Source organism: Haliotis cracherodii, unplaced genomic scaffold (assembly GCF_022045235.1).
Source record: "Haliotis cracherodii isolate W230 unplaced genomic scaffold, xgHalCrac1.p SCAF_12, whole genome shotgun sequence".
Taxonomy (NCBI): Eukaryota; Metazoa; Mollusca; class Gastropoda; order Lepetellida; family Haliotidae; genus Haliotis; species Haliotis cracherodii.
The window spans coordinates 5,748,404-5,775,848 of NW_027266267.1; the positions used below are offsets into that span (position 1 = coordinate 5,748,404).

The 27,445-nt window shown below is 40.0% G+C and overlaps 1 protein-coding gene across 1 annotated transcript in view; it reads right to left on the reverse strand.

Moving 5' to 3' along the window:
- Positions 1-6,522: 6,522 nt before the first annotated feature.
- LOC139457467 (uncharacterized) overlaps positions 6,523-27,445 on the reverse strand; it is a 36,496-nt gene continuing 15,573 nt past the window's right edge. Inside the window, exons 4-9 of the mRNA XM_071238856.1 lie at positions 20,063-20,113; positions 14,699-14,755; positions 12,608-12,673; positions 11,318-11,616; positions 9,896-10,000; positions 6,523-8,496 (exon numbers count right to left, since the gene is read on the reverse strand). Of these exons, the coding sequence (XP_071094957.1) occupies positions 7,987-8,496; positions 9,896-10,000; positions 11,318-11,616; positions 12,608-12,673; positions 14,699-14,755; positions 20,063-20,113 (1,088 nt within the window). The 3' untranslated portion in view covers positions 6,523-7,986. The remainder of the gene's footprint in view (positions 8,497-9,895; positions 10,001-11,317; positions 11,617-12,607; positions 12,674-14,698; positions 14,756-20,062; positions 20,114-27,445) is intronic.

Below are 27,445 nucleotides of genomic sequence, written 5' to 3' on the forward strand. Positions count from 1 at the left end.
TAAGGTGAATGTGTGAGTTAATGTTGTTTAAAGCCACACGCCATCTTTGTCAAAATACAGTGCCACCCTTACTCTGAGTCCAACAGCAGCCATTTCTCAACTTCCCTTTCTCTGTCAAACTGTTGGACATCTATAAAAGATAATGAAAACAACCAGACCGTTAACGATAACAAAACATTCACATCCACACATACACGAACACTGTGAAAGTTGCTTTTTGTGTTTAAATATATCGCCATGAACAGAACGATGTTTGTGTAGTCTGAATGCTGAATAGTTGCGTGGTTCGTTGTGAGTGCAACTGTTGAACCACAATGCCCGATGTAATCAGTACTGTGTATTTGAATCCAATAGATACATTATCTTTGAACAGTGAAGGAAGTTGGCCTACGGCTGTTTGTCATGGGGGCGGTCGGGTAGCCTAGTGGTTAAAGCGTTCGTTCGACACCCGGGTTCGATTCCCGACATGGGTACAATGTGTGAAGCCCATTTCTAGTGTCCCCCGCCGAGATGTTGCTGGAATATTGCTAAAAGCGGCGTAAAACCATACTCACTCACTGTTTGTCATATGGGTGGGACGTGGTAATTCCCCTTCAAACTCCACTCCCTTGCGTAGCTAACAGACTGGAGGATGTAACCCACCAACGGCTCTGTCGTCGAGAGGAGGGTATACGTTGTGGATGTTCCTCTGGTGTGTGTATCACTGATTGAACCACGGCCATGTGCGTGATGGACATCCCAGCTATGAAGTTACACTTAGATTAAACATCATGGAAAGATGTGCAGTTTTTGAAAACCGTGTACCACAATTGTATTGACATGACATCTATATATAAATGCTGCACCTGCTAAGACGAATAAAAAGGGGAATTTCTTTAAAAAAAAAAATCAAAAAAAAAATCAACATCATGATGTAGTGAATAAATATATTCTGGCATTGCAACATAAATGTGCATTAGTGAGGAGAGATTAATAATTACAGTGAGTAAATGAGTTAGTTTTAACGCCGCTTTTAACAGTATTCCAGTTATATCGCGGCGTGTGAGCTTAATGTGGGAGGAAAGCCCGAAGTGATGCAGGTTTGACGTTTACCACTTCGGTGAAACCCACGAGCACGGGTATGGTGCTGACAAACCTAGAAACATAATCGGGGCGAACCGGGATTCGAACCCACAATCATAGTTTTCTAGAATGCCCAAGGGACGCAACTCTGCACAGCGAATCGCGGCGCTTTAGACGAGTTGGCGTTTTGAACATATACATGTAATATCGAGGCCAGAGACATGCATACTGGTTCAACATTAGGTAGAATAGGTCTTCAGCAACCCATGCTTGCCGTAAGAGGCGACTATGCTTGTCGTAAAAGGCGACTAACGGGATCGGGTGGTCAGGCTCGCTGACTTGGTTGATGCATGTCATCGATCCCAATTGCCTGGATCGATGCTCATGATGTCAATCACTGGATTGTCTGGTCCAGACTCAATTATTTACAGACCGCCGTCATATAGCTGGAATATTGCTGAGTGCGGCGTTAAACAACAAACAAACCAACAACATTACTTTATAAATGTGAGACACAGGATGACAAGAGTATGGACGAATTGAAGAGATATATACAATATCGACAGCAATCACTCCTTTAGTTTAATGTTTATACATGTTTTAATTAATGTAGGATACTTATATGGTTGTTAAACCCAATAATAATTACGAATCCACATTCCGTGTTTTCGTGTCTGAACACACATATATTGAAATACAAGTGCTGTGACTGAAAGACTACAACTGCATTTAATTATGTACATGAATTATACTTATGATGTAAAATACAAGAAATATCTAAAATATGTAACTGCCACACCTTGGGTTTGGTATCCCCAATCTGTTGACTGACATTGGAAAAATAGCCGGGTTTGATGCCAGGAGTACCAGCCTTCTGACAATCTGGTTAATGCAGAAGGCTGCAGTGTTGGAGAGTCCTCATAGGGGAGTCTTCATATTCTCCGAAACGTACTGGGTGGGTCCCATTCGCTGTCTTGGCTGCGTGTAGAGGGGGCAAGGGCCCTGAGCTGATGATGAGTCTTACCATCCAGACTGTGCCAGGATCACCCAAACCCTCTGTGCTCCATATATTTCTTTAATCTGTAATAACGAGGTAGGGGTGTCCCAGTCGTCAAAGGGGTTCAAATTGCTGTGCAGAGTTGTGTCCTTTGGGCATGCCAGAAACCTATGATCGTGGGTTTGAATCCGCGTTCACCGCGATTTTGTTTCTAGGTTTCTCTGCACCATTCCCGTGCTCGTAGGTTTCACCAAACATCTGATACCTCCGAAAAGTACTGGGTGGGTTCGACTAGGCAGCACTTCCTGGGAGAAGTCCGATTCTGTGTCAGGGCTACGTGAAAAGGGAGTAAGGGCCCTGATGGCCCTATGCCAGTATCACCCCATTTGCAATTTGTATTATAATCTATAAACAATAATATCGTGGAAGCACCAACTCAAGACCACATTTCTTGACTGTGCAAAAGCAGCTGGGTGACCAGAAATACCGGGAGTAAATGGTAAATTGTTGAAGCAGCATCGGGTCAAAGCCATGCCAATGTATGCATATTTGACGGAACAAAACATCCGTGACCAGCTCCAAGGACTAAAATTATATTTGCGCCGTGAACCTGGTGAGCTAGCCGCCATCATAATTAACAGCATTGAGTTCCAGAGAGGCTATTCACAGGCGCTTTACATGAACATACGTATCATACTCATGCAATGTCTGCAAAGGCCTGAAGAGATGGTGCTGACGTTATTGAGATGTGGAGTTTGTTCCAGGGTACAAGTCCTGCACATCGAAAGGAGCGGTCACCAAGTTTTGTTCTGATGTTAACTGTGAGGTGTTTGTTTTGTCATCTCAGAGATTGTGATGGGACGTGGCAGTTGAGGAGCGTTGAGAGATATTTTGGTGCGAAGTCTTTTTCCAAACACTTGTGAGTCATAGCGAGTGTTTGAATGTATTTTGAAAGATCTGAAGACGATGTAGCAGTGATGTTGGGATGCTTCATACGGGATAATACTTGCATATTTGGTTGGAAGCATTCTCCTATGGTGGGGATTCAAATTGATAGCATCTACGTACCATTTGGGGTAAGACATTCAGGCAAGAAGTAGGCATCTCTGTGGGCAACAATTCTGCTCCCGTTCTTGCGTATCTGTTTCTTTATGCATATGAATCAGAATTTCCGCGCGGATTGACAAAGTCAAAGCAAGGTAATTTGGCGAAGAACTTAAGCTTAAAGCTTCAGGTATATCGGTGATCTGATATCGTTCAATGACAATCAATAACACATTGTCTTCTACTGATTAAACCCATCGGAACTAGAAATATAGGAGATACCGTGTTGACTGTCTCATCCGTGTCATATTTAGATCCATGCAGAAACAGAGTGACAAAACACTCTCCACAAGACTGTATGACAAGAGGGATTACTCCAACTTTCGAAAAGTCAACCTGCCCTTCAACCTCAGCAATATCCCAGTGGCACCAGCCTTTGATGTTTACATTTCACTTTTTACATTTCAACTTTCGAAAAGTCAACTTGCCTTCATGTGCTCATTCAACCAAGACTTCAAACAGCATCACACGGATCCTGCTCAGAAGTTGTGTGATCAAGGTTACAACATCCAAGGCCTCAGTAAAGCTTTCAAGAGGTTTTATGGTGGAAATGTGGAGGACATTTCCAAATTTGCCGCATCAGTGACAAAAATGATGTTCGATGCAATTCCCTATTTTGGCTTGTACCCTATGTGTCCATGTTCTTTCAGATGAACAATTGACTTGCCTTTGTATGTGTTTGTGATGGATGCCACCTGTTCGCGAACACCTGTTGATTCCGAAACACATGCTTATAATATAGTCGGTATCACACTATCGACTCTGCTTTTTGCAGAGATTTCTATTGGGTATGGAAAGGGTTTTGACTCTTTATTTAATTGGTGTACTCTGGCAGAATAACATCTGTTGCCTTGTGTAAGATGTTGCTGACTTCCTTGAAAAGGGTCCTTTAGTTGTTGCTGCAGTTTATCAATCGAGACTTGATACCCTTACTGTAGGGAATGAAATTTAAGGCAATATTTCGGTACGCAGTCATTAATTCATCAACCGCAGCTGTTAAACACGTGTTTCGAACCATTTCACAATTCCAACTTACGCAGACAGAAGGATAAATGTCACAATTTTCACATTACTCCAAATCATCATTCAAACAGTTTTGCTGACCGATTCAACATTGACAACATATGGTGGTTGACCGACTGTCTTGACTGTACAAACTGACTGTGATAATGTTCACTGGTTTACAAAGTTGACTTTGACTAAATGACTGAGAATGGCACATTCACTGGTATAGGAAAATGTTGGTGCCTCAAATCCCCACAAAAGTCAAAGTTTGTCGATAACCGCAGCTATCAACTTCCAAACAAAACGTGGTTTCCAAAGTAGTGGCCAAAATCCTAAACAGCACAAACCAAAACCGAGAAATAGAAACTTGGTGAAAAGTCTGGCACAAACCCAAACCCGGTAATTCAAACTTGGTACAACAGCCTTGAAATACAAAAAAAACTGTTTCAATTCCCAACACTTACTGTAACCAACCTAACGTTGTGGTCGCTTTGTACAGCTGAGGATGAGCCTCTAACTGTGATTTGTGCCACAGTTTCTCACCTACACGAATCTCTTCCGTGTTCGAGCTTGAATCAGGACGGATGGTGATGATTCGTATCTGAATAGGAGCATGGTTGTTGAGAACATCGGAAAGTGCTGTATCAAGATATCAACCTGGACATTCGTGTTTTGTATCTGTGATATACTGTCTTCTTGGAACACTTCTTTGTTAATCTTTTTAGTTTTTCGGTATTTGATGCGTTTCTTGGTTCAGCCGGCTCTCTCAAAGTTTACATCACAAGACACCGCACAATGGTCAGATAACGTGTGGTTGACTACACTCACATATCTAACAGCTGATACACCACATCTGATGATCATCCTCCAAGGAGTGTCCATTTCTTTGCGTGGGTTCATGTTCACGTTGTTGTCAATTGAAACTGCTTTACAGAACATTGAAGTGCTGGGCATCAGAATAATGGGGTTTATCAATTTGAAGATTGAAATCTCCCAATAACAAAAAGCTAAGCGTAATTGAGAGCTTTGTCTCTGCAAGTGTTGAAACATATCTTTGAAACTCCGAGTAACCGACATTTGTATTTGATTGTTAGCTTAATACTGTCACTAATACATCTTCTTGGGACGAAGTTTGACTGATTTTGATGGCTTAGTAATGAAAGTATATTTATGGATACTTTCAGAAAACCCCTCATAATCTTATATATCGTGTTTAGAAGCGAAATTAGATGCACAATTCTTAAGATGGTTCCTACTCTTGTATCTTCTCTTGTATTGTTATTATATCTGTGTTTGCCATATCAGTTGATCTACATCTATTGATGTGGTATGAGAGTTTAGTTTCCAAATCCACATACTTTCAACTGTTTTAGTTTTAGAAGGCATCCTCTGTCGTTCCAAATGCATTTGCATATAGTTAAGATTTCTTTTTTAACTGTGCACCATGTAATCAAACTATCCAAACTCAGTTGTCACTTACAGTCACGTTTTAAAGAGGATGAACTTCTAAAGTTCTTGCCCCTACTACTACTACTACTACTACTACTACTACTACTACTACTACTACTGTTAGAAATGTCACCAAGAAACCTTTGGACGCGTAGTGATTGCCTGTCACTGTACCATAGTCACTGGCTTGTCTGGTCTGGCTATTCAATCAGTTATATACTAGTAACTAAGTGCGATGTTAAACAACAAACAAATCTTTATTGTCCGGTTCTCATAATAAACATGTTCTCTTAACATGTTTGATTTAAACATATTTTATTGCGGAAAACCAAATGGATTTGGCACAAGTGACACCCTTACGAGGCCTTCTCCTATATACATTTCATTACATTGTGGTATGTGAATTCTGTGGTGCAGAATAAATGTACAGTGCATAGGAATTACAAGTAATGAGAAAATATAATAACACACACATATTCAGATATATACAGTATTACACACAAACACATATACCTACATACACTCACACATACATCTACATATATACATTTTTACATTCAAGAAAATAATGAAAAGCATTTTCGCGTGGTGAACCGCAGAGGTAAGAAATAGTGTCTGACAAATTAACCCTCAATAAATCATAATTTAGATTGCTACATCTATGTCTAAGTCTTGTGTAGATAATATTAATTTGACGCTTTCACATAACTGAAATAATTTGGAGATTTAATAACAATTGGATAAATTTCAGTTTTTAATTCGGCTACAGAGATACTATTTTTGATATTTTTTTATTTTGTGAATTCCATTGTTTTAAAGAGTCTATTATAAAAGATTTCTGAAATGTACTTGTTCTGGCAAAAGGTACAGTCATGTTCTGTTTGTTACGTAGGTTATAATTTGAAGCAGCTGATCTATTGTTGGGTAACAAATAATTTAGATATGAGGGACATTCATTTATTATTACTTTGTGCACTGTCGTAAGTTTTTTAACTTTTCGTCTCTCTTTTAGTCGTATCCAGCCGGTTTCGAAATATAAACTTTCTCTCGAGGCAAATTTGGTCAAGCCAGTCACAATTCAGGCAGCGTCGACGTCAAGTTGTATTAATTCAAGATAATTTTCGTTATAAGCAGAACAGTTGTCCCATACTCCAGAATAGGTCTTATAAATGTCAGATAGATTTTTGACAGATTATCATCTATCTAATTTATATTAAAGTTTACGCATAGCTGAAACCATTTTCCCTGTTGACCTAGCAATAATTGAAACATGTGCAGTCCATTTCGTATCTTGAGATAACGTGCCCCCCAGATGTTTGTGGGTTACAACATGTTCAATGGCACTGTTAGCATAGCAAATGTTTGGATAATCCTGTACCTGTTTGTGACTAAAAAGCATGTATTTGGTCTTGGTTGGATTAAAGTTTACAAGCCATGTGCTTGCCCACTGGTGGAGAGAGAGAAGGTCTTGATTTAGTCTGTCTTCAATTACGACCATATCAGTAGATGAAGTTCCTATACATGTATCGTCGGCAAATGACCTAGTAATATTTTGAAGCTGATCAGTAATATCATTATGTAAACTAGAAATAGGAACGGCCCCAGTACAGAGCCCTGTGGGACACCTGCTTTTGTGAATTTTTTACTTCATAAACTACCATTAATAAATACTCTTTGACAACAGGCTGACAGATAACTACGACACCAAGCTAATAATTTACCAGTTATACCATATTGTTATGCAATATACCTTTGTGCCATACCCTGTCGAATGCCTTAGAAATATCACAGAATATCATACAAACATATTTATGATCATCAAGTGAATTACAAATGTGATGGTAAATTTCAATTAATTGATATGTAGTACAATTGTTTGGCATGGATCCCGATTGTTATTTGGAAAGTAGTTTATTCTTCAGAAAGTAATTATACATTCTTTTAAAAGGGAGTCTTTCAAATAATTTCCCAAGACAAGATAACAGTGAAATAGGCCTGTAGTTGGAAGGGTTGGATTTATCTCTCTTTTTGTACTAAGGCATTACATTAGCAAGTTTCCACTGTGATTGGAATGTGCTTTGTTCAAGAGGCAAATTAAATAACAAGCGTAAAGGATTGGCTATGGATAGTGACATATTCTTTAGTAATCTGTGATTCACGTTGTCGGGACCGCTTGCTTTATTTACCGGTAGGGACTTTATGAGATCTGTTATTTCTTGACTTTCAATAAGGGTATAATCCAATTCATGTTCACATAGTTTAACAAATGGGGGTAGTTAACATGTTTACACTGGACACCCACATAAACGATATCTGAGCATTGCATACAAACAACAACCATGTTAAACACATTACCAGAAAACAAAACATCAGTTTCCTAACTGATCAAAATAGTGAACTTTATCCTCTTTCTTTATGTCAATATATTTTCTTGATGGCGTAAAGGTTTGCTCATTGCCCCAGAACAATTTTGCTAGAATTAAATTCAGAGCTGCTTGATCAAACCTGTGACACTTGTTATATTTTCTAACGTATGTATAACATACTATAAGCTTCTCTGGGTCGGACGGACACATACATCTTGAATCCAATGCACATGCTATCCAAGGCTTCAGAATCGCCTCCCTGATGAAACGCTCATTTTTGAAAACAAGAAATGTTGCTTGCATCTCGCCAACTTGAGCGAAATGACATGTCTGTTCACCGAAATAGTCAAATGTTATTTTCTGCACATGATCTGAGACTGAGTATGGTGGCGTCCCCACTTCCATGATGGCGCCCTTCGCGTTGACCTCTTTGAGAAGTGGTCCAATACTGGACTTTGGGAATCTTACCGATGCATCCGCCCAGATCAAAATGTCTACAGAACGGATGTTTGCCTGGAAGTACAAAGGTGGATATCATTATTGGTATCTTTTGTATGTGATATCTGTCTACGCATGTCTGGTAGCACATGTGAGATGACGTTTGTCAATGGCCAATGTACCAGTGCATGTGTATCCACCAACGACATGATCATAAAACCCGTACAAAGATAAGGGGGATGGATGGTGGTAGAGATTGGCCTTTGAACTGTATCTCACTTTGACGCCCCCTCAAAACCACCTTTTTTATGTAAGTTTTTCATGCCCCACCACAACCCCCTACCCACTACCATCCCCCAAAATACATGTGACAATTTGTTTCGGATCGTCCCTCCCTAAAATAAATAAGCAGTGCCTAAATAGTGCTCATATTTAAGAATAAAATAAATACTGTGTAATTAAGAGCTGTGTCGTTTTTCCATGCCCCGCCTCTCCAACACCGTCCTGGCCCAGTCGTCTAAGGTGTCGCCATTCGCTGTGCAGAGTTGCGTCCCTTGGGCACGCCAGAACCCTATGATTGTGGGTTCGAATCCCGGTTCGCCCCGATTATGTTTCTAGGTTTGTCAGCACCATACCCGTGCTCGTGGGTTTCACCGAAGTGGTAATCGTCTGAGACCTGCATCACTTCGGGCTTTCCTCCCACATTAAGCTGACACGCCGTGATATAACTGGAATAATGTTAAAAGTGGCGTTAAACCCAACTCACTCACTCACTCCAACACCGTCCCCTATTAATCTACACTATTGTGTTTCCATCACACTGTTCATGAACTTTAGGAAGCGGACGTACGTAATTTTCTCTTCCTGGCGTGCTAAATACTATAAATCAAGATATTCGTGAAAGCACTGTGGTCTGTCAGCGCCAATGCAGCCTAATGGTTCAATCATTAAGCTACCAATACGATGGATGTCGACCCAAATGAAATATAAATGACATTTGTCGTTTGATGTTATATCATTCCTCATATTTCCTTAAGTTAGAATTGTGATGCGTGTTATGTGAGTTGTGTGAGATGGATGTATCTGCAGAAAGTCCTCGCTGAGGGGTTATTCAGTGGAACAGTGCCCCGAAATCTAGTCGCACGAATGCACATTTACTGATTTTGTTGAAACTAAAAACAAAATATTACTTTTGAATTAAGTATCCTATGTAGTAGTGTACACCATCAAATTCCACCTAGCTCATTCCACGTATGTCAGTTAAGGCAATTTGGCTATAGGCAAGACTACGAATGCCTTTTGTCCTACAATTGAAAATATATGTTCAATAGGTATACGACATGCCTACTTGTGTTATATAATATTCATAAACAAACCTTGGTGAAAGGTAATTGGTATGCTATTATAGCTATTGTTAGGATTGAACACCGGTGTCATGCAACCCTACTACTTTGTAAACCCTCAAAAATAATACCTCAATTATGAATGGTTTCCACGTGTAACATCGTAGCTTTTTATGCATGTGAGGCATCTTCTCAACAGGATACCGCCGTACCTCGCAGCGACAGTGTTTCCTCAACTGAAATAGGATCATGTACACTGTTTTTATAATTACCATTTCTTTCTTTCAAAAGCTTGTGGCCTTTTGATTAAAATAAATTGTATGTCTAACGATTAAGCAGGTGCGCGTTTAGTCACAAACACCAACAATTACATGATTGTTTGTTAAACAACTTTCTCTCTACTTATGGTGACGAGTTGGTATAGAAAAATAAAAAACTTTCATGCTATTTAAGACGAACTGTTGATTTATATCTGTTTTGCATTTCATCGGTACGATTTTGCAACAAACGGATTATATATTTACATAAGAATTGTAAAATATAATTAAGAACGACATAAAGTATTACGTAGTAAGGTAGAAGAGCCCTGTCAGAAATTGCATGTGTATTCCGCTCCAAATGAAACTTTTCACAGTATTATTTGAAAAGGCAGACTATATGATTGCAGATGTAATGAGGTTCCCTACTTGGTTTGAAAAAAGTGCTTTTTCCAACAGCGGTAGTTCATTTGATTTCATTTATCTGATCAGAATCACATTTCCAAATTATGATTGAATTCAGCAACATTGCAGCTTTGTCAAGGGGTGGTTGAAGCTAGAACAATGATTGGGGGAAAATAAAATGAAATGATTCAAGTTTCAAGATGGACAAAGCAATTCTGTTCTAATGTAAGAGACTGAGCATTTATCACTGGTTGAGGGGGGCGGGGTGTATGAAGACTGTATATTTATAAAACCAGATATCGTTTAATTAAAACTATAACCCTAAATATGTTATTTCAAAAAAGATTCTTGCAACAATTTATTTTGTTGCCCAAAATTTTCTTTTTCTTTTTCAAACGTAACATCCTTTTCAACAATTATCAGGGACGATTAATATTTTTCGAGACAATTCACAACCCCTGACCCACATAATATCAACTGGACCCGTGAAGATTCCGGGGTAGAATAGGTGTTCAGCAACCCATGCTTGCCGTAAAAGGCGACTAACGGGATCGTGTGGTCAGGCTGGCTGACTTGGCTGATGCATGTCATTGATTCCAATTGTGTGGATCGATGTTCATGACATTAATCACTGGATTGTCTGGTCCAGACTCGATTATTTACAGACCTCCGTCATAGAGCTGGAATATTGCTGAGAGCGGCGTTAAACAACAAACCAAACCAAAACTAATATCAACTGGTCGGCCCCAAGGGAATTAGGATAGCCGCAGCAAGCGCCTCCTTTCGTACTCCGTCACACAAAGCCTATGTAGCATCTTTTAGTTCCGCCCTTGGGGTTGTGTCATCAGGAAGAGACCACCTATCTAAGAAGAGACCACTTGAGTTATGCACCTGTTCCCTCTGCTTTGGATCCAGCCCGAGATCGTAGTAGACGAAGGTGTAGTTATCCAGTTCGGGGAACACGTTCTGGTGCAGGCTCTGAATAAGGCCCTGGGATTCAAGGAAGTGATCGGACGACGAGCCTGTTACTATCAGAACCCTCTTGCCAGAAGGCTTGACTTTCATCATCTCCATGATGTGACCCCTCTGAGTAATATTCACACTTTCTGTAGGGTGCATGACGCTATGTAGTCTTTCCTGATACCCTTGGTGAGGCCTCTGGCTGCAATTTGTGTCGTTGCACGGGCTGGCTGCAATAGTGAGTGAGTGAGTGAGTATGGTTTTACGCCGCTTTTAGCAATATTGCAGCAATATCACGGCGGGGGACACCAGAAATGGGCTTCACACATTGTACCCATGTCAGGAATCGAACCCGGGTCTTCGGCGTGCTGGCTGCAATAAGTGCAGAAACAATGGGTTACGTCTGAAATGAAGTTTACAAGATTCCCTATCTTTGGAGTGAGTGAGTTGGGTTTAACGCCGCTTTTAACATTATTCCAGTTATATCACTGCGTGTCAGCTTAATATGGGAGGAAAGCCCGAAGTGATGCAGGTCTAAGACGTTTACCACCTCGGTGAAACCAACGAGCACGGGTATGGTGCTGACAAACCTAGAAAAAATCGGGGCGAACCGGGATTCTAACCTACAATCATAGGGTTCTGGCGTGCCCAACTCTGCACAGCGAATGGCGACGCCTTAGACGACTGGGCGACTCGTGTCCCCTATCCTCGTTTGGAAAGAACATGTATTGTGATACCGCGTCCTGAATTTACCTTGAACATTTTTTTGAAATAGGGTTAACGTCGCGTCCAAAATTATTGCGTTTATGTATGCGTGTGTGTTTGTCTGCTTGTACTAGTCTAATGCCGATTATAAAGTGCTGGCCCACTGAAATGCCATGCCGCAGTTTCACATAAATACCCCACTCAGACTTCGAGCCGACCAGTCCTTGTTTTAGACCCTTAATGCCTAGCGCTAGACAGGGTAACAACAAGTACCATCTTTTAACATCTTTCTGTTCCCTGATCTTCCGCTCTCCTGGTGGACGGTCTACTACTACACCCCAAAGGCGGTATTTTAAACAAGACAGGTCTATGCTGCTATAATAATGTTGCCAAAACCATACACTCACACTGATTGAAATGATATACTTATGTAACAAAGTTCGAGTTACATATTTGACATAGCCAAAAAGCAGGAACAGATATGTAACTTGTAACAATCAGACTCAGATTACTTACAGCCTTTAGTCTCGCTGCATGACTTCAGAGAAGGGTTAGATTTCCACAAGCCTGCACTTTGTATATCTGAAAACATCATCACATTTTGAATTGTCTTATTCACTTGTATTTCTTTTTGTAAAAGATGGGCATGTCTTGATACATCTGTGATAGGTAGTAAGTTGCTCGTAAGCCTTCAGAACAATGATGCCGCTGTTTCACCTTTTCATCGGATACCCTGGTGGTTCTGTCTGTGTTTGACCGAGTGAGTGAGTGAGTGAGTGTTACTTAACAAGATGAGCTAGAATCAGGCTATAACACGGGGGTGCGAAAACAATAAAAACAAATTCAATGTTCTGACATTTTCTCCAACCCATCCTCATTAGCTCTAGACACATGACATTTGCTGACCAGTTGTCTGATCAGGATTATAGTATACAAGGCCATCAATCATCCACGCTTTCCGTCCGTTTTGAGTTAGATATCTGGTATACTGATGATGTTATATTGCTCAATAATGGTCAAAATTGCCAATTCCCTGCCACTGGTTTGCCAGGAACCATTATCTCCCATACAGAGTATTATAAACGAGTCTTAATGCAAATTAATCACAAATTCCATGAAAATGAAAGCACGTTTTGAACAATTGCAAATAGTCAATCTTCTGATTCTGAATCAGTCAGTAATCATTTAGAGGACACGAGAGTATTGTCAAAAAATGAATTTTGATGGATATGCTATCAGCAATGTGTCATTAGAATTGTGAATATCCTATCCTATTATCCTACCTATGTCTTGTTGCGGAATAAATATAAAAGACAAAATCCTTTCCATATTCATTATAAATGCATCTATACAAGCCAAAATAGGAATTGCATCGGACATCACTCTTGTCTCTGATGCGTCACATTTCGAAATGTCCCCCACATATCTACCATAATCATTTTGAAAGCTTAATCAAACAACTTTTGAGCAAGATTCGTATGACTCTCTTTGAAATCTTGATAGAAAGAGCATGCTCGATTGTACCTCAAAAGTTCTGAAATGTAGGCACCTAAGGCTGCAGCTGGAATAGTGCTTGACATAGGGAAAGTTGACTATTGGAAAGTTGAAGACATACAGTCTTGTCGGAAGTGGTTTGTCACTCTGAATCTTGCACAGATCGAAGTATGAAAGACGATGCGGTGTCAGTGGTCTCCTGTATTTCTAGTTCATGTGGTTAGAACAGTGGAAGGGGATGGTTTTTGAACGATATCAGATCATCGCTACCTGAAGCCTAAGTTAAACTTCTTAGCCAAATTACCTTGGGCTGACTTTGCTAATCCGAGCCGAAATGCTGATTCATATGCATAAAGAACCATATCAGCAAAAAGGGGAGCACAATGTGTCCCCATGGGATGCCAGCGCCTTGACTAAACGCACTTCTATGACCACATGTCAATGTTGTGGGCGAGAATTATGGTCCTAAACGATCGGGACAAAGCATAGTGATCATAAATTGTACTACAAATAATCACTCCTGTTGCGTTGTGTGCTGGCAATATGCAATTGTGTGTTTGCATTAGATGTGATACCCCGTAGGATCATTATGAAATCAGCTCAGAATCGGTCTGGTGCTTCTTCCGCCACATCCCAAAAACGTTTGTGGCGCCGTTTGTAAACAATGGTGGACGAATTGTTGGATGGCAGTAGACACAATTTATAGATAACAACTCCGTTGTCAAGCAAAGTGTACTACTGCCAGAGCCTACCCTCACACTGCCTCCACACAGTCTTGCTTGACAACGGTATTTGGATCTTTTCCGGAACGTCGCCTTTACAGTAAATATAGAAGTTATTATCCATAAATTGTGTCTACTTTGTCATCCGTCAACTTTCAAGTAATGCTTTTCAAACAATTGAAATGCTGGATGTCAAGAACGGAGACCAGCAGAATGTAACCTTCGCCTCATGTTTCTTATTCCAGTGCGAACGTTTGTTGTTTCCCTTTAGTGATGTGATGTGAGATAGCTGTTATGCAGGTCAAGGTCAAGACGTTACCTATCTTACCTCACTGTTATGACCCAAGGGCAACACATTTTGATCATACTGTTTATGAAGTGTATAACCTACCTTTTAGTTTTGTCTTGAAGTCGTTCAGCAGAGAATCCACAGATATCGTCTCGTGCACTGGAAACAAATGCCATATTTTAAATCAATTTATAAAGATAGGACATACAGAGATGATGATAAAAGCTTATTTGTAATATTATTGTCATTGTCACATTGTCCACTGGTATTACTTGTCATTGTCATGTTGTTCACTGGTGTTACATGTCATTGTCATGTTGCTCACTGGTATTACTTGTCATTGTCATGTTGCTCACTGGTATTACTTGTCATTGTCATGTTGTTCACTGGTGTTACTCGTCATTGTCATGTTGTCCACTGGGGTTACTTGTGAGTGTCATGTTTTCCACTGGTGTTACTCGTCATTGTCATGTTACCAAATGTGTTACTCGTCATTGTCATGTTGTCCAAAAGTGTTACTCGTCATTATCATGTTGTCCGCTGGTGTTACAAATCATTGTCATGTTGTCCGCTGGTGTTACGTGTCAATGTCATGTTGGCCACTGGTGTTACTGGTCATTGTCATGTTGTCCACTTGTGTTTCATTTCATTGTCATGTTGTCCACTGGTGTTACATGTCATTGTCATGTTGTCCACGGGTTATACATATCATTGTCATGTTGTCCACTTGTGTTACTGGTCATTGTCATGTTGTCCACTGGTGTTTCATATCATTGTTATGTTGTCCACTGGTGTTTCATATCATTGTTATGTTGTCCACTGGCGTTTCATATCATTGTTATGTTGTCCACTGGTGTTTCATATTATTGTCATGTTGTCCACTGGTGTTACTTGTCATTGTCATGTTGTCCACTGGTGTTTCATATCATTGTTATGTTGTCCACTGGTGTTTCATATTATTGTCATGTTGTCCACTGGTGTTACTTGTCATTGTCATGTTGTCCACTGGTGTTACTCGTCATTGTCATGTTGTCAACTGGTGTTACATGTCATTGTCATGTTGTCCACTGGTGTTACTTGTCATTGTCATGTTGTCCGCTGGTGGTACATGTCATTGTCATGTTGTCCACTGGTGTTACTCGTCATTGTCATGTTGTCAACTGGTGTTACATGTCATTGTCATGTTGTCCACTGGTGTTACTTGTCATTGTCATGTTGTCCGCTGGTGGTACATGTCATTGTCATGTTTTCCACTGGTGTTACTCGTCATTGTCATGTTACCAAATGTGTTACTCGTCATTGTCATGTTGTCCAAAAGTGTTACTCGTCATTATCATGTTGTCCGCTGGTGTTACAAATCATTGTCATGTTGTCCGCTGGTGTTACGTGTCAATGTCATGTTGGCCACTGGTGTTACTGGTCATTGTCATGTGGTCCACTTGTGTTTCATTTCATTGTCATGTTGTCCACTGGTGTTACATGTCATTGTCATGTTGTCCACGGGTGATACATATCATTGTCATGTTGTCCACTTGTGTTACTGGTCATTGTCATGTTGTCCACTGGTGTTTCATATCATTGTTATGTTGTCCACTGGTGTTTCATATCATTGTTATGTTGTCCACTGGCGTTTCATATCATTGTTATGTTGTCCACTGGTGTTTCATATTATTGTCATGTTGTCCACTGGTGTTACTTGTCATTGTCATGTTGTCCACTGGTGTTTCATATCATTGTTATGTTGTCCACTGGTGTTTCATATTATTGTCATGTTGTCCACTGGTGTTACTTGTCATTGTCATGTTGTCCACTGGTGTTACTCGTCATTGTCATGTTGTCAACTGGTGTTACATGTCATTGTCATGTTGTCCACTGGTGTTACTTGTCATTGTCATGTTGTCCGCTGGTGGTACATGTCATTGTCATGTTGTCCACTGGTGTTACTCGTCATTGTCATGTTGTCAACTGGTGTTACATGTCATTGTCATGTTGTCCACTGGTGTTACTTGTCATTGTCATGTTGTCCGCTGGTGGTACATGTCATTGTCATGTTGTCCACTGGTGTTACTCGTCATTGTCATGTTGTCCGCTGGTGTTACATGTCATTGTCATGTTGTCCAATGGTGTTACTTGTCATTGTCATGTGGTCCACTGGTGTTACATGTCATTGTCATGTTGTCCACTGGTGGTACGTGTCATTGTCATGTTGTCCACTGGTGTTACTGGTCATTGTCATGTTGTCCACTGGTGTTACTTGTCATTGTCATGTGGTCCACTGGTGTTACAAATCATTGTCATGTTGTCCGCTGGTGGTACGTGTCAATGTCATGTTGTCCACTGGTGTTACTGGTCATTGTCATGTTGTCCACTGGTGTTACATGTCATTGTCATGTTGTCCACTGGTGTTACTCGTCATTGTCATGTTGTCCACTGGTGTTACATGTCATTGTCATGTTGTCCTCTGGTGTTACTGGTCATTGTCATGTTGTCCACTGGTGTTACATGTCATTGTCATGTTGTCCACTGGTGTTACATGTCATTGTCATGTTGTCCACTGGTGTTACATGTCATTGTCATGTTGTCCACTGGTGGTACGTGTCATTGTCATGTTGTCCACTGGTGTTACTCGTCAATGGCATGTTGTCCACTGATGTTACTTGTCATTGTCATGTTGTCCACTGATGTTACTTGTCATTGTCATGTTGTCCACTTGTGTTACTTGTCATTTTCATGTTGTCCACTGGTGGTACGTGTCATTGTCATGTTGTCCACTGGTGTTACTGGTCATTGTCATGTTGTCCACTGGTGTGACTTGTCATTGTCATGTTGTCCACTGGTGTTACTTGTCACTGTCATGATAAGATATAATTCATAGGGAACCCACACCCGTCTCGGACAGATCTGTATATGCTCCAGATATCCCCAACGGCATGGGATGATGTTGACATCATCTTGTCACATTTCTTCCCTGGGAACAATACTCAATTATTCGACAACTTTCTCCGTAAAAGAAACTATTTCACTGATGGATAATGTGATATATCAGTCATATATTATGCCTCAAAATGAGCTTGACTCAATCATTGAGTAACATTCATAATCATTTACAGTAAACTTCGGTTATAACGAATTCAAAGGGACTTCTAATTTCAGTTCGTTATAACCGTAGTTCGTTATAAGCATATATACAGCATAACTACAGCAAATAGTCGGGACCAAAAAAGTAAGTTCGTTATATCCGTCTGTTCGTTATAAGCGTGTTCGTTATAACCGTAGTTTACTGTACAAACAATGATTGAAAGATTACTTTCCAGTCAGATGTGACAGTCTGTCCAAATAATGAAGACCACTTCTGTCCTGACTCAAAACTGACCCCAGTACGCGGAAAAGGCGTGAAAGACTGCCTGTATTTGTTCTGTGCCGACTACACGAAGCTGGGAAGTGGTACATTCAACATAGGGCATGTTTTCGTGTGAGGAAGTCCACCATTCTGAGGAGACTGGGTGTGAACTAGCAAGAAAATAATTTGTTGACCTTGAACCGTTAGAATGTCAGTGTTTTACAGCTGTCATCCCTGGACGCCCTCAAACCAGCGTGTGGTTTCATACACGATCGTGAAATTGTTTGGGGAGTTTTCTGGAACGTACCACGACACATCACTGATGAGTTCGACTGGGATGAGTGATGTGGCTGCCACATCTCACAATCATGGTCACATGGGGTCATTCACCAATCCACACTTCTGTACATGTTTCCACGGGACCCGTTCAGATTCCGGGGTAGAATAGGTCTTCAGCAACCCATGCTTGCCGTAACAGGCGACTATGCTTGTCGTAAAAGGCGACTACTGGGATCGTGTGGTCAGGCTCGCTGACTTGGTTGATGCATGTCATCGATCCCAATTGCGTGGATCGATGCTCATGATATTAATCACTGGATTGTCTGGTCCAGACTCGATTATTTACAGACCGCCGTCATATAGATGGAACATTGCTGAGTGCGGCGTTAAACAACTAACAAACAAACAAAACAACCACCATGTTTCCAGGGGGCCTGTCCATAATGAATAAAACAACATTTCACTACACCGGTCCATCTGATATTCGAGGCGTTGGCTCGTCGATTGATGATGGTAAAGAAACGTTTGTAGGTGACACGAGCTGTTTTGGGCAGAAAACCATTGACAAGAGGAACCATCGACAAAGACATGGTGTACAGGTGTGTGAAGAGGGATGGGATTTTGTCAAAGGTGCCTTCACAGGAGAAGGCGTCAGCCTGGGCAGGATCTTCAGGTTGTTGTTAGTTTATAAGAAGAGGATATCTGCATAACAGATGCCATGATGAAATCTTCACCAGCTGACGCCTTATTGTGGATTTCAGGAAGGTTGATCTCAGATTGACATTTGGGAGTGAAGGAAGCTGCCTGGCTCTGTTGAGGAACAATCAGGACGTGACAGAGTAGTGGGTAAGAATATGGCTGATAACCTCAGAATCGGTTGCGTCTGTAGTTACCAATATGTTTGAATTTATGCACACCGCCGCCATATAGCCGGAATGTAAGTGCGGCGTTAAACAAGAACAAAAAATAGATTTTTTTTATATTTTTTTTATTTACACCTTGAATTGATAGGCGATAATGATATAATGGGACGTACCTCTGACATCCTTCTGACAGAGGGGCGGTCGGGTAGCCTAGTGGTTAAAGCGTTCGCTCGTCACGCCGAAGACCCGGGTTCGATTCCCGACATGGGTACAATGTGTGAAGCCCATTTCTGGTGTACCCCGCCGTGATATTGCTGGAATATTGCTAAAAGCGGCGTAAAACCAAACTCACTCACTCACTCCTTCTGACAGAGATTCGGTATAGTATTGGACGTCTCTTTAAATAGCGACTGCAGATAGGTAAAACACTCCTGAACCTTGATCGTGGAAGGATCCGCCTGGGGGTTGTGGATGTCTCTCATGGAACTCAGGAATGTATCTTTAGTGTTGACTCTAGCCAGGCAACCTGTTGGGGCACCTTTAACGGATGGTGTCATATTTTCTGGATTTGACGCAGAAATAAGACAGGTTTCAGGAAGATCATTGCAAATATGCGGACCTCACTTTCGAAATGTCACGCTTGCATCCCAAGTTCCCAGTTGTCCGACCCCCATTGTTCTTGGTGCCTTAGATTTGGGACCTCACAATCTGTTGACTGACATTGGGAGAGTACCTAGTTTGCTGCCAGGAATACAGCCCTTCTGCCAATGCAGAAGGCTGCAGAGTTGGGGAGTCTTCACATTCTCTGAAATGTCCTGGGTTGGTTTAATCCGGCAGCGCTTCCTTGGAGAAGTCCCATTCTCTGTAGAGGCTGCAAGGGCCCTGAGCTGATGATGAGCCTAACCAGCCTCACTGTGTCAGGATCACCCAAACCCTCTTTGCAGCATTTTTTATTTCAATCTGTACATAATAATAATAACTTACTGAACTGTTTCTCATCATAGCCTAGCAGCCCATTGTCTTGTACTGGCGCCCCTAGAAAAAAAATATTCAATAGAAATAATAATTCTTGAATATGTGCCGAAACACAAATTTCTATTGTTCGTAACTTGAAAAATAGAGATGAAAATCATCTACATTAATCACTAAAAATCAGTGATGACACCTGATGAATGCAAACTCGAAAATGAGGAACATTTGTAACTGAAAACAATATTCCATAAATCACGATTCGTTTTAGTTGGTTTTCGGTGACATCTGTGGAAGCCAGGGGTTGCGATCCATGATTGTGTTATTCACACAACATCACTCAGTGTCCTTATCAGCTATGCTCAGTCAATAACAAAAAAATGTTTTGGCTGAAAAATAAAAAAATTGCACCTGCTACCTCTCACAGAGCGTTGCAGAACCAACTTATATGTTAAGTGTTTCCCTTTACTTGTAAGAAGCAGAACTTCTGCACTAGCACGCAGAAGATGTAACTCAAAAATGGCGTTCTTAGTTTTAACAAAATCAGTGACCCCGTTATACTGCCCCCGTTATAGTGCCTCTGGATTGTCTGGTCCAATATCACAAGACTGCTTGGTCAAGGCTCGTTTGTTCACAGGCCACCATCGTATGGAAGGGCTACTGATGTGCTGCGTTGGACAACAAACAAACACTTACGTTGTATGGAAATCATGTAACAGACGGGAGCGGTGGAGCAGGGCAGGATTGTCAGTGATCCCTTCATTGGTTCCACCACTGTGTTTGCACAATTACGCACAATGGAATCTGTTTCTCCAGTGCTGACGTTTTATATTTACATCATGATGGTGGAACCTACTTTACAATAAGGGGGCACGGGTGGCCCAGTCGTCTAAGGCGCCGCGATTCGCACTGCAGAGTTGCGTCCCTTGGGCACGCCAGGAACCTATCATTGTGGGTTCGAATCCCGGTTCGCCCCGATTATGTTTCTAGGTTTGTCAGCACCATACCCGTGCTCGTGGGTTTCACTAAAGTGGTAAACGTCTGAGACCTGCATCACTTCGGGTTTTCCTCCCACATTAAGCTGACACGCCGTGAAATCCCCAATGCAGTTTCTAGATGCGGTTAGCCATCTCCTCAGGCTGGGATAAGGAGTGAATTGAACATTTGAGATGAAATTTATTATAATGTATTATGAATTTTGAAAAATGAACATTTTAATAATTATAATGTATTATGAATTTTAAATAATATTGTAATCGTAATTAAATATTTATCTCAATCTATTCGTGTTTCTTGGGTTGTTCCATTGTATGAAATAGGTAACAGACTGGGGATTAGCAGTGTCATGGACCGTGAACTTTGTTGTCTTAAGCTGTAGGGGAAATGGGATGTAGGGGTTTTGAAAGGTTACCCCTTTCCATCGACCGCACCAAACTGTTGACCAGTCGTTTTTGTTCTGTTTTAATGTATATATGTATTATTTAATACAATTTGTATATAGGAATCTTGGTGGTGACTTTTAGGATATAAGAAATGAATACAGACTGCCAAATTGTTTGAATGTCTTAACAATCACCGGGTGTGACCATGTCGACAGGATATTATTCGGGTTTCTGATAATTACTCCAAGAGCATACTGGGTATTGGTGCTTGGGGATATTAAATGTAACAGTTTGTTATCAGAGGTGATTGATAGTGAACTTTTAGTACGAGTTAGATATGATATCTATATGACTGTTTGACAAAGGATTTAGGGTTTGCAATCCTTTCATACTGATGGAAGAAAGTCACTCAACAAGTTCATGTATTGTACGTCAAATACAACATAATATATATAATTACAACATCCTCAGGATACCAATAACAACGAAATGTACAAATTAACAAACATGACCAACATTATTATTTCATGTTAATTTAGGTGTCATGCATGTAATTATAGCTCTATAAACATATGTTTAATTTTTCAGTTTGTGTGAAGTCGGCCATAAATACAAGAAACAGTTGATTCTGAAATTCTTAATCATGTACTTTTAAGTTTATTTTCCCAATATTATATTACCCCCAAAAGGGCAATTTTATTCATGTTATATATTTTCAGTCAATTTTTGAATACGAATTACGTAATATTTATGCTACTTTGATTTTATAAGACCAATGTTGTTGTTACAGACCCAGGGACTGACTAGGTTCATTACATGTCATAAAAGTCCCGGGACATAATGTGGTGGCAATACATTCTCTAATTAACATATTAACACCTGTCACAAAGGGACGGGCCATTTGGGTTTGTCCTCAAGGAATGTGTTATGCAATTTGTGTATTCACGAAATAACGTTCAACAAACTATGTACTTAGTCCGGTGATGTAGGATTGATGCATTCGTACTTCGTAAAAATAAATGAATTACATTTTTAATGTAGAATACGTCAGTCACTCAACCAGTTCCACTATTATTTTCCCAAAAGATCAAAGCTTAAAAACAGTTTTCAAAATTTATTTTCCATATCTTTAGAAATACTTAATCTTTACATTGAAACTGCCATCTTGATGTATTTTTCTGTGATAATTTTTTAATTTGAAGTTTACACGATATACGGCTTTTCCATTGCACAAGAGGTCGGTCACGTGACCGCGAAATTGACGTTCATAAGTGTATGAACGAAACAATTTGACGTTCATACGCAAGCTCCGACGTTCATACAATGTTTAGCCCTCACTCTATGAAGGTTCATACTCCAATGAACTCACACTAAGTGAAGGTCAATTCTTAATTGAATGACATTAGATAGATGCTCCTATACCGCCGCTAGTGTCTTAATTTGCGAGAATTAAACATTTGGTTTGCATCCAACCATGCGCGTGCCAAATAATATATAGCGTCAAGCTTTCAGAGTGCCAACTATGTTTTCTAAAGTAGAAATTAAGCAAAATGAATATTTATCAAGTTTCCTTTTGCTAGAACATATGCATGCTGTTGTGGTTTTACAAAATAAATCTTCGTTCTCTCTGTTGTTGACAATATTAAAACAACAAGTACTATAAAATATAATACGGAAATATATTACATATTATTTACACATCCGGCTGCTCACAATACAATGCTAGTAACCAATATTTGTGTCCCAGGGAGTGAATACCAATTAGACCAAGCCAGCACTACAGACACTGACTCTCTCAAAGACAGCAAGCTACATTATACAGTTAACTGAAAACTGTAATCTCAAACATATCTAATGCTACTTCAACACTTTATCATATACTTAGCAGTTGAATATTCTGTATAATTGAAAATAATCCTCTATTAGTTTACAGTGACGATTCTTGCAGGCTATATAATGCACTCTCACTTTCTTATAAAGGCATAATGATCGATAATCTCTTGTGTTGCAGTATGAAATGTTAATTTATTGTGAGTAAGGCTAATCCCTTTCTCCAGACATTAATTGATCACTCACCAACAACTGACAAGGGATTTGTCCTCGTTAAGGCAGTACTAAGTGATACAGTATACTGCAAGTTAACTAGATTCATTAACTAATTAAGGGTTAAATGAGATTGTTTACTTAGAGTGTGATGTAATCTGTTTGATGTCGAATTACAAAGAGTGAATCTCCAAAAACGGGCTAATACAAAAACTTAAAAATATAAGACTAAAAGGACAAATAATAAACTACATTCAGGACTTTCTAAACGAACGTAAAATAACAGTGGGGATAGACCATACTCTATCGGACCAGTGTCCCCTAGAAAATGGCACTCCCAGGGCAGTATCCTCAGCCCCACACTCTTTAATATAATGATAAACGATCTATTCGAGGGCCTATCCCCTAAAATAAACACATCCAAATTCGCAGATGATGGAGCCCTATGGATCCGCACTAAAAGCATTAAAATTGCCCAAACTTTACTCCAAACATCTCTTAATAAAATACAACAATGGGCTGACAAATGGGGCTTCTCCCTTTACTCAGAAAAAAACAAAAGGAATAGTATTCAAACATAAAAACATGAAACCCGCCTCCCCAATCCTCCAGCTAAACAACCAAACAATCAAATTTAAAAAACAAACCAAATTCTTAGGACTTATTTTCGATGAACATCTCACCTGGGATGCTCACATCCAAAACCTAACAACTAAATGCAGTAAAGACCTAAACACCCTAAGATGCCTAACTGGCTCAAACTCGGGAGCCTCCAAAGATACTCTCCTATCACTCTACATATCACTAATTAGATCAAAACTAGACTACGGCTGCGCAATATACAACACCCTAAACAACTCTCTATCTAAAAAAACTTGACTCAATACAATATCAGGCTCTCAAACTAATTACACGCACCCAACATGGCACCTCCAACACTTCACTTCAGGCCTTAACAGGAGAAATGCCATTAAGTCTACGCAGGGAACAGCTAAGCTTAAATTTCTGGGCCGCATCCCAATCAAACCCTCTAATCCAAAACTTAATAAACCAAAATATCAGCCCCCAAAACCAAGCTCTAGCTCGTAAACACCCCTTACTTACCCCAATATCCCAAAGAATAACAAACTACCTAAATGAACACCAAATTAAAAATCTTAAACAAAACTGCAAACAATCAAATATCTTCACCCCTAAACTTAAAATACCCAAAATAGACACAACACTAGCTAGCCAAATAAATAAACAAACCGACCCAAACATAGCTAAAACTACCACACTAGCATACATACACAAAAATTGGCCAAATTGGTGTCACATTTACACGGACGGATCCTCAGATCCGACCTCCAAACACACGGGTTTCGGAGTCCATACCACACAACCAACTAAAACCACACAATCCTTCCGACTCCCATATAACCAATCAATATTCACGGCAAAACTAATGGGCATGGCCTCAGCCCTCCATAGTCAAGAATCCAAAAACCACAATAAAATCCTAATACTTACCGACTCCCTAAGAGGACTGCAAGCCCTCCAAAACAAAAATACCAAAAACCGACCTAAATTAATAAATCAAATACTTAAAAGCTCCAACGACCTAACTAAGGCAGGCAAACAAATAACCTTCTTTTGGATACCCGCCCACGTAGGAATATACGGTAATGAAAACGCCGATAAAGCAGCTAAACTATCCCTCAAAATCCCAGAAATAAGCTTAAACTTACCCATCCCAAAATCAGAAATTAAAAGTGTAAACAAACAAAAAATCACAAAAAAATGGCATAACCTATGTCTAAACTCAAATAGCCAAATCAAAAGAGTGCTCAGCAAACCACTAACCAAACCAAAAATTCTCCACCCATCAAACAAAATCGACAGAGTAATCACTAAACTCCAAACAGGACACACCAACTTAAATAACCACCTAAAAAAAATTTAAAAACACACTACAGGTAACTGCCCACACTGCAAACAACCAGAAACCCCAGAACACACACTCATCCACTGCACACACTACCTAACACATCGAACCGCATTACAAACCACCCTCAATCTAAACAAGGCTCTCACTCTAGAAGCAATACTAAACCCACAAAATAAACTAGAAAACTTCAAGGCCTTAGGCGTATTCTTAATCAAAACGGAACTAATGAAACGCATCTAAAAACACTATAATCCACCAAATCAAAATTACATAAACACACAAACATCCACCATACCCAGCTCCCTTAGTTCTCCTCCCCAACCCCATCGGCATCTATTCCAAATCTCAAAATTCCCAAATTCTATATAAGCAACCCCTAAAGCCCCCTCTTGGGTTGCACAGACCACTTTCGCCCCTTTCGGAAACACATTAAATGGCCTGGCCGGGCCTGTGTTCGAAATACGCATCAGTCGGAAAGCGCACGTTAAATCTCCAAAGTAAGTAAGTAAGTAAAAGCCCTATCCATCTATTGCTTGATAAAGGTGTTAGGATCTACACCGAAACGTTGCACTAATTGTAATAAAGAAGTTGTTCATCCATAGAACTCGTCTTACTTCTTTAAAAGAAGATCTTGTTAAATGAATTGCCATTTCCAAACCACACACTGCTTTTTCATCTCTGCCCACTTGTAAAGGCAAAATATATACAAATCTTAACGGTAGTCCTACTGACTTTATAGTCGCATTATGACATAAAACATTTATCCACTCATAATATACTTGAACCAGAATTAACAAGATCATACATGCGGGTCGTGAGAACCGTTTCTTGGACCTCCGTAGTTAGTTTTGGCATTGTAGTTATCTTAATAGCGAGTCTTCCCGTTCGAACATGAACTAACATGTTAATATGTGCCGTTCATGAAAACCGTTTCTTGTCTGAAAGTATACCCCCCCCCCCCCCCCCCCACACACACACACACACACCTTCAAAGTATACCCGGGTAGATTTTGGGGCCTTCCAGAATATCAAAACTGTTTGTAATGTACCAAATAGCACTTTACTTTAAAGTCATATCTTCTCAAAGGCACATTCACTGAAGGTTCCGGTTACATGATCTTGTGTCAAGCCTTCGTCTTCTCAATTTAAATAACAGGATATGCATGTTTTAAAACTAATTAGATGTGTACTTAATAGGCATTTATGTAAACTTAATCAGATGACAATGTTTTCACAGCAATTGACCAGGAGAGATGGTAGGTAGGTAATTTATATGTGAGTGGGTTAGTGACTGAAGTAAAGAAAATATCAATTTAATCTGAATACGTCAATGTGTCAATTTCTGGTTCTAAAAAGTACAGGTATAAGCATGCATTTGTATTAGTAAGTATTTTTTTAATTTTCTTGCGCCTGTTGTACATTACATTTACGGTCGTAGTTTGTTGACTTTGCTAACGATATAAGGCTGAGACCCCAGAAATGTTTTAAACATTTGATTGCATTTTAAGCAATTTCGTACCGTTTGGACAATATTGATACCAACAAATCTAACAGTGGCAAAAGTCAAATAAACAAAGATGGCGGATGCATTAAAATTTCAGAGTTAAATCAGTACTTTTAAAAAATCGGGAACAGCTTCCGCGCACCCGGCCACCTGGGTTCCAGACACTAATGCCTCCGACCACTTTTGCCTACAGTTACTATTGCCTACAAAAAAGTAAAGCAGTGTTGAATAATGCCTACACAATGAAAACAACATACCCATGCTAGGAATGAACTCTTCCAATATTAGATTTCTTTGAAATCATCAAATACCTGCTGGTGTATACTATAAGAACTAATGCAATGATGCAGAAATAATAAATTAGTACTGTTAGTGTTATGGCAATGTGAAATAAAAAGTGACTTCATACAATTTTCTTTTGTCGCCTATCGGCATCATTCCACTAAAAAGGACTTGTCCAGTTAGAGGTTGTTTAGCACTGATAGCGGGCTCTGATCGAAAAGAGGACAATCCGCCACGGTTGTCCGGCAACACGATAT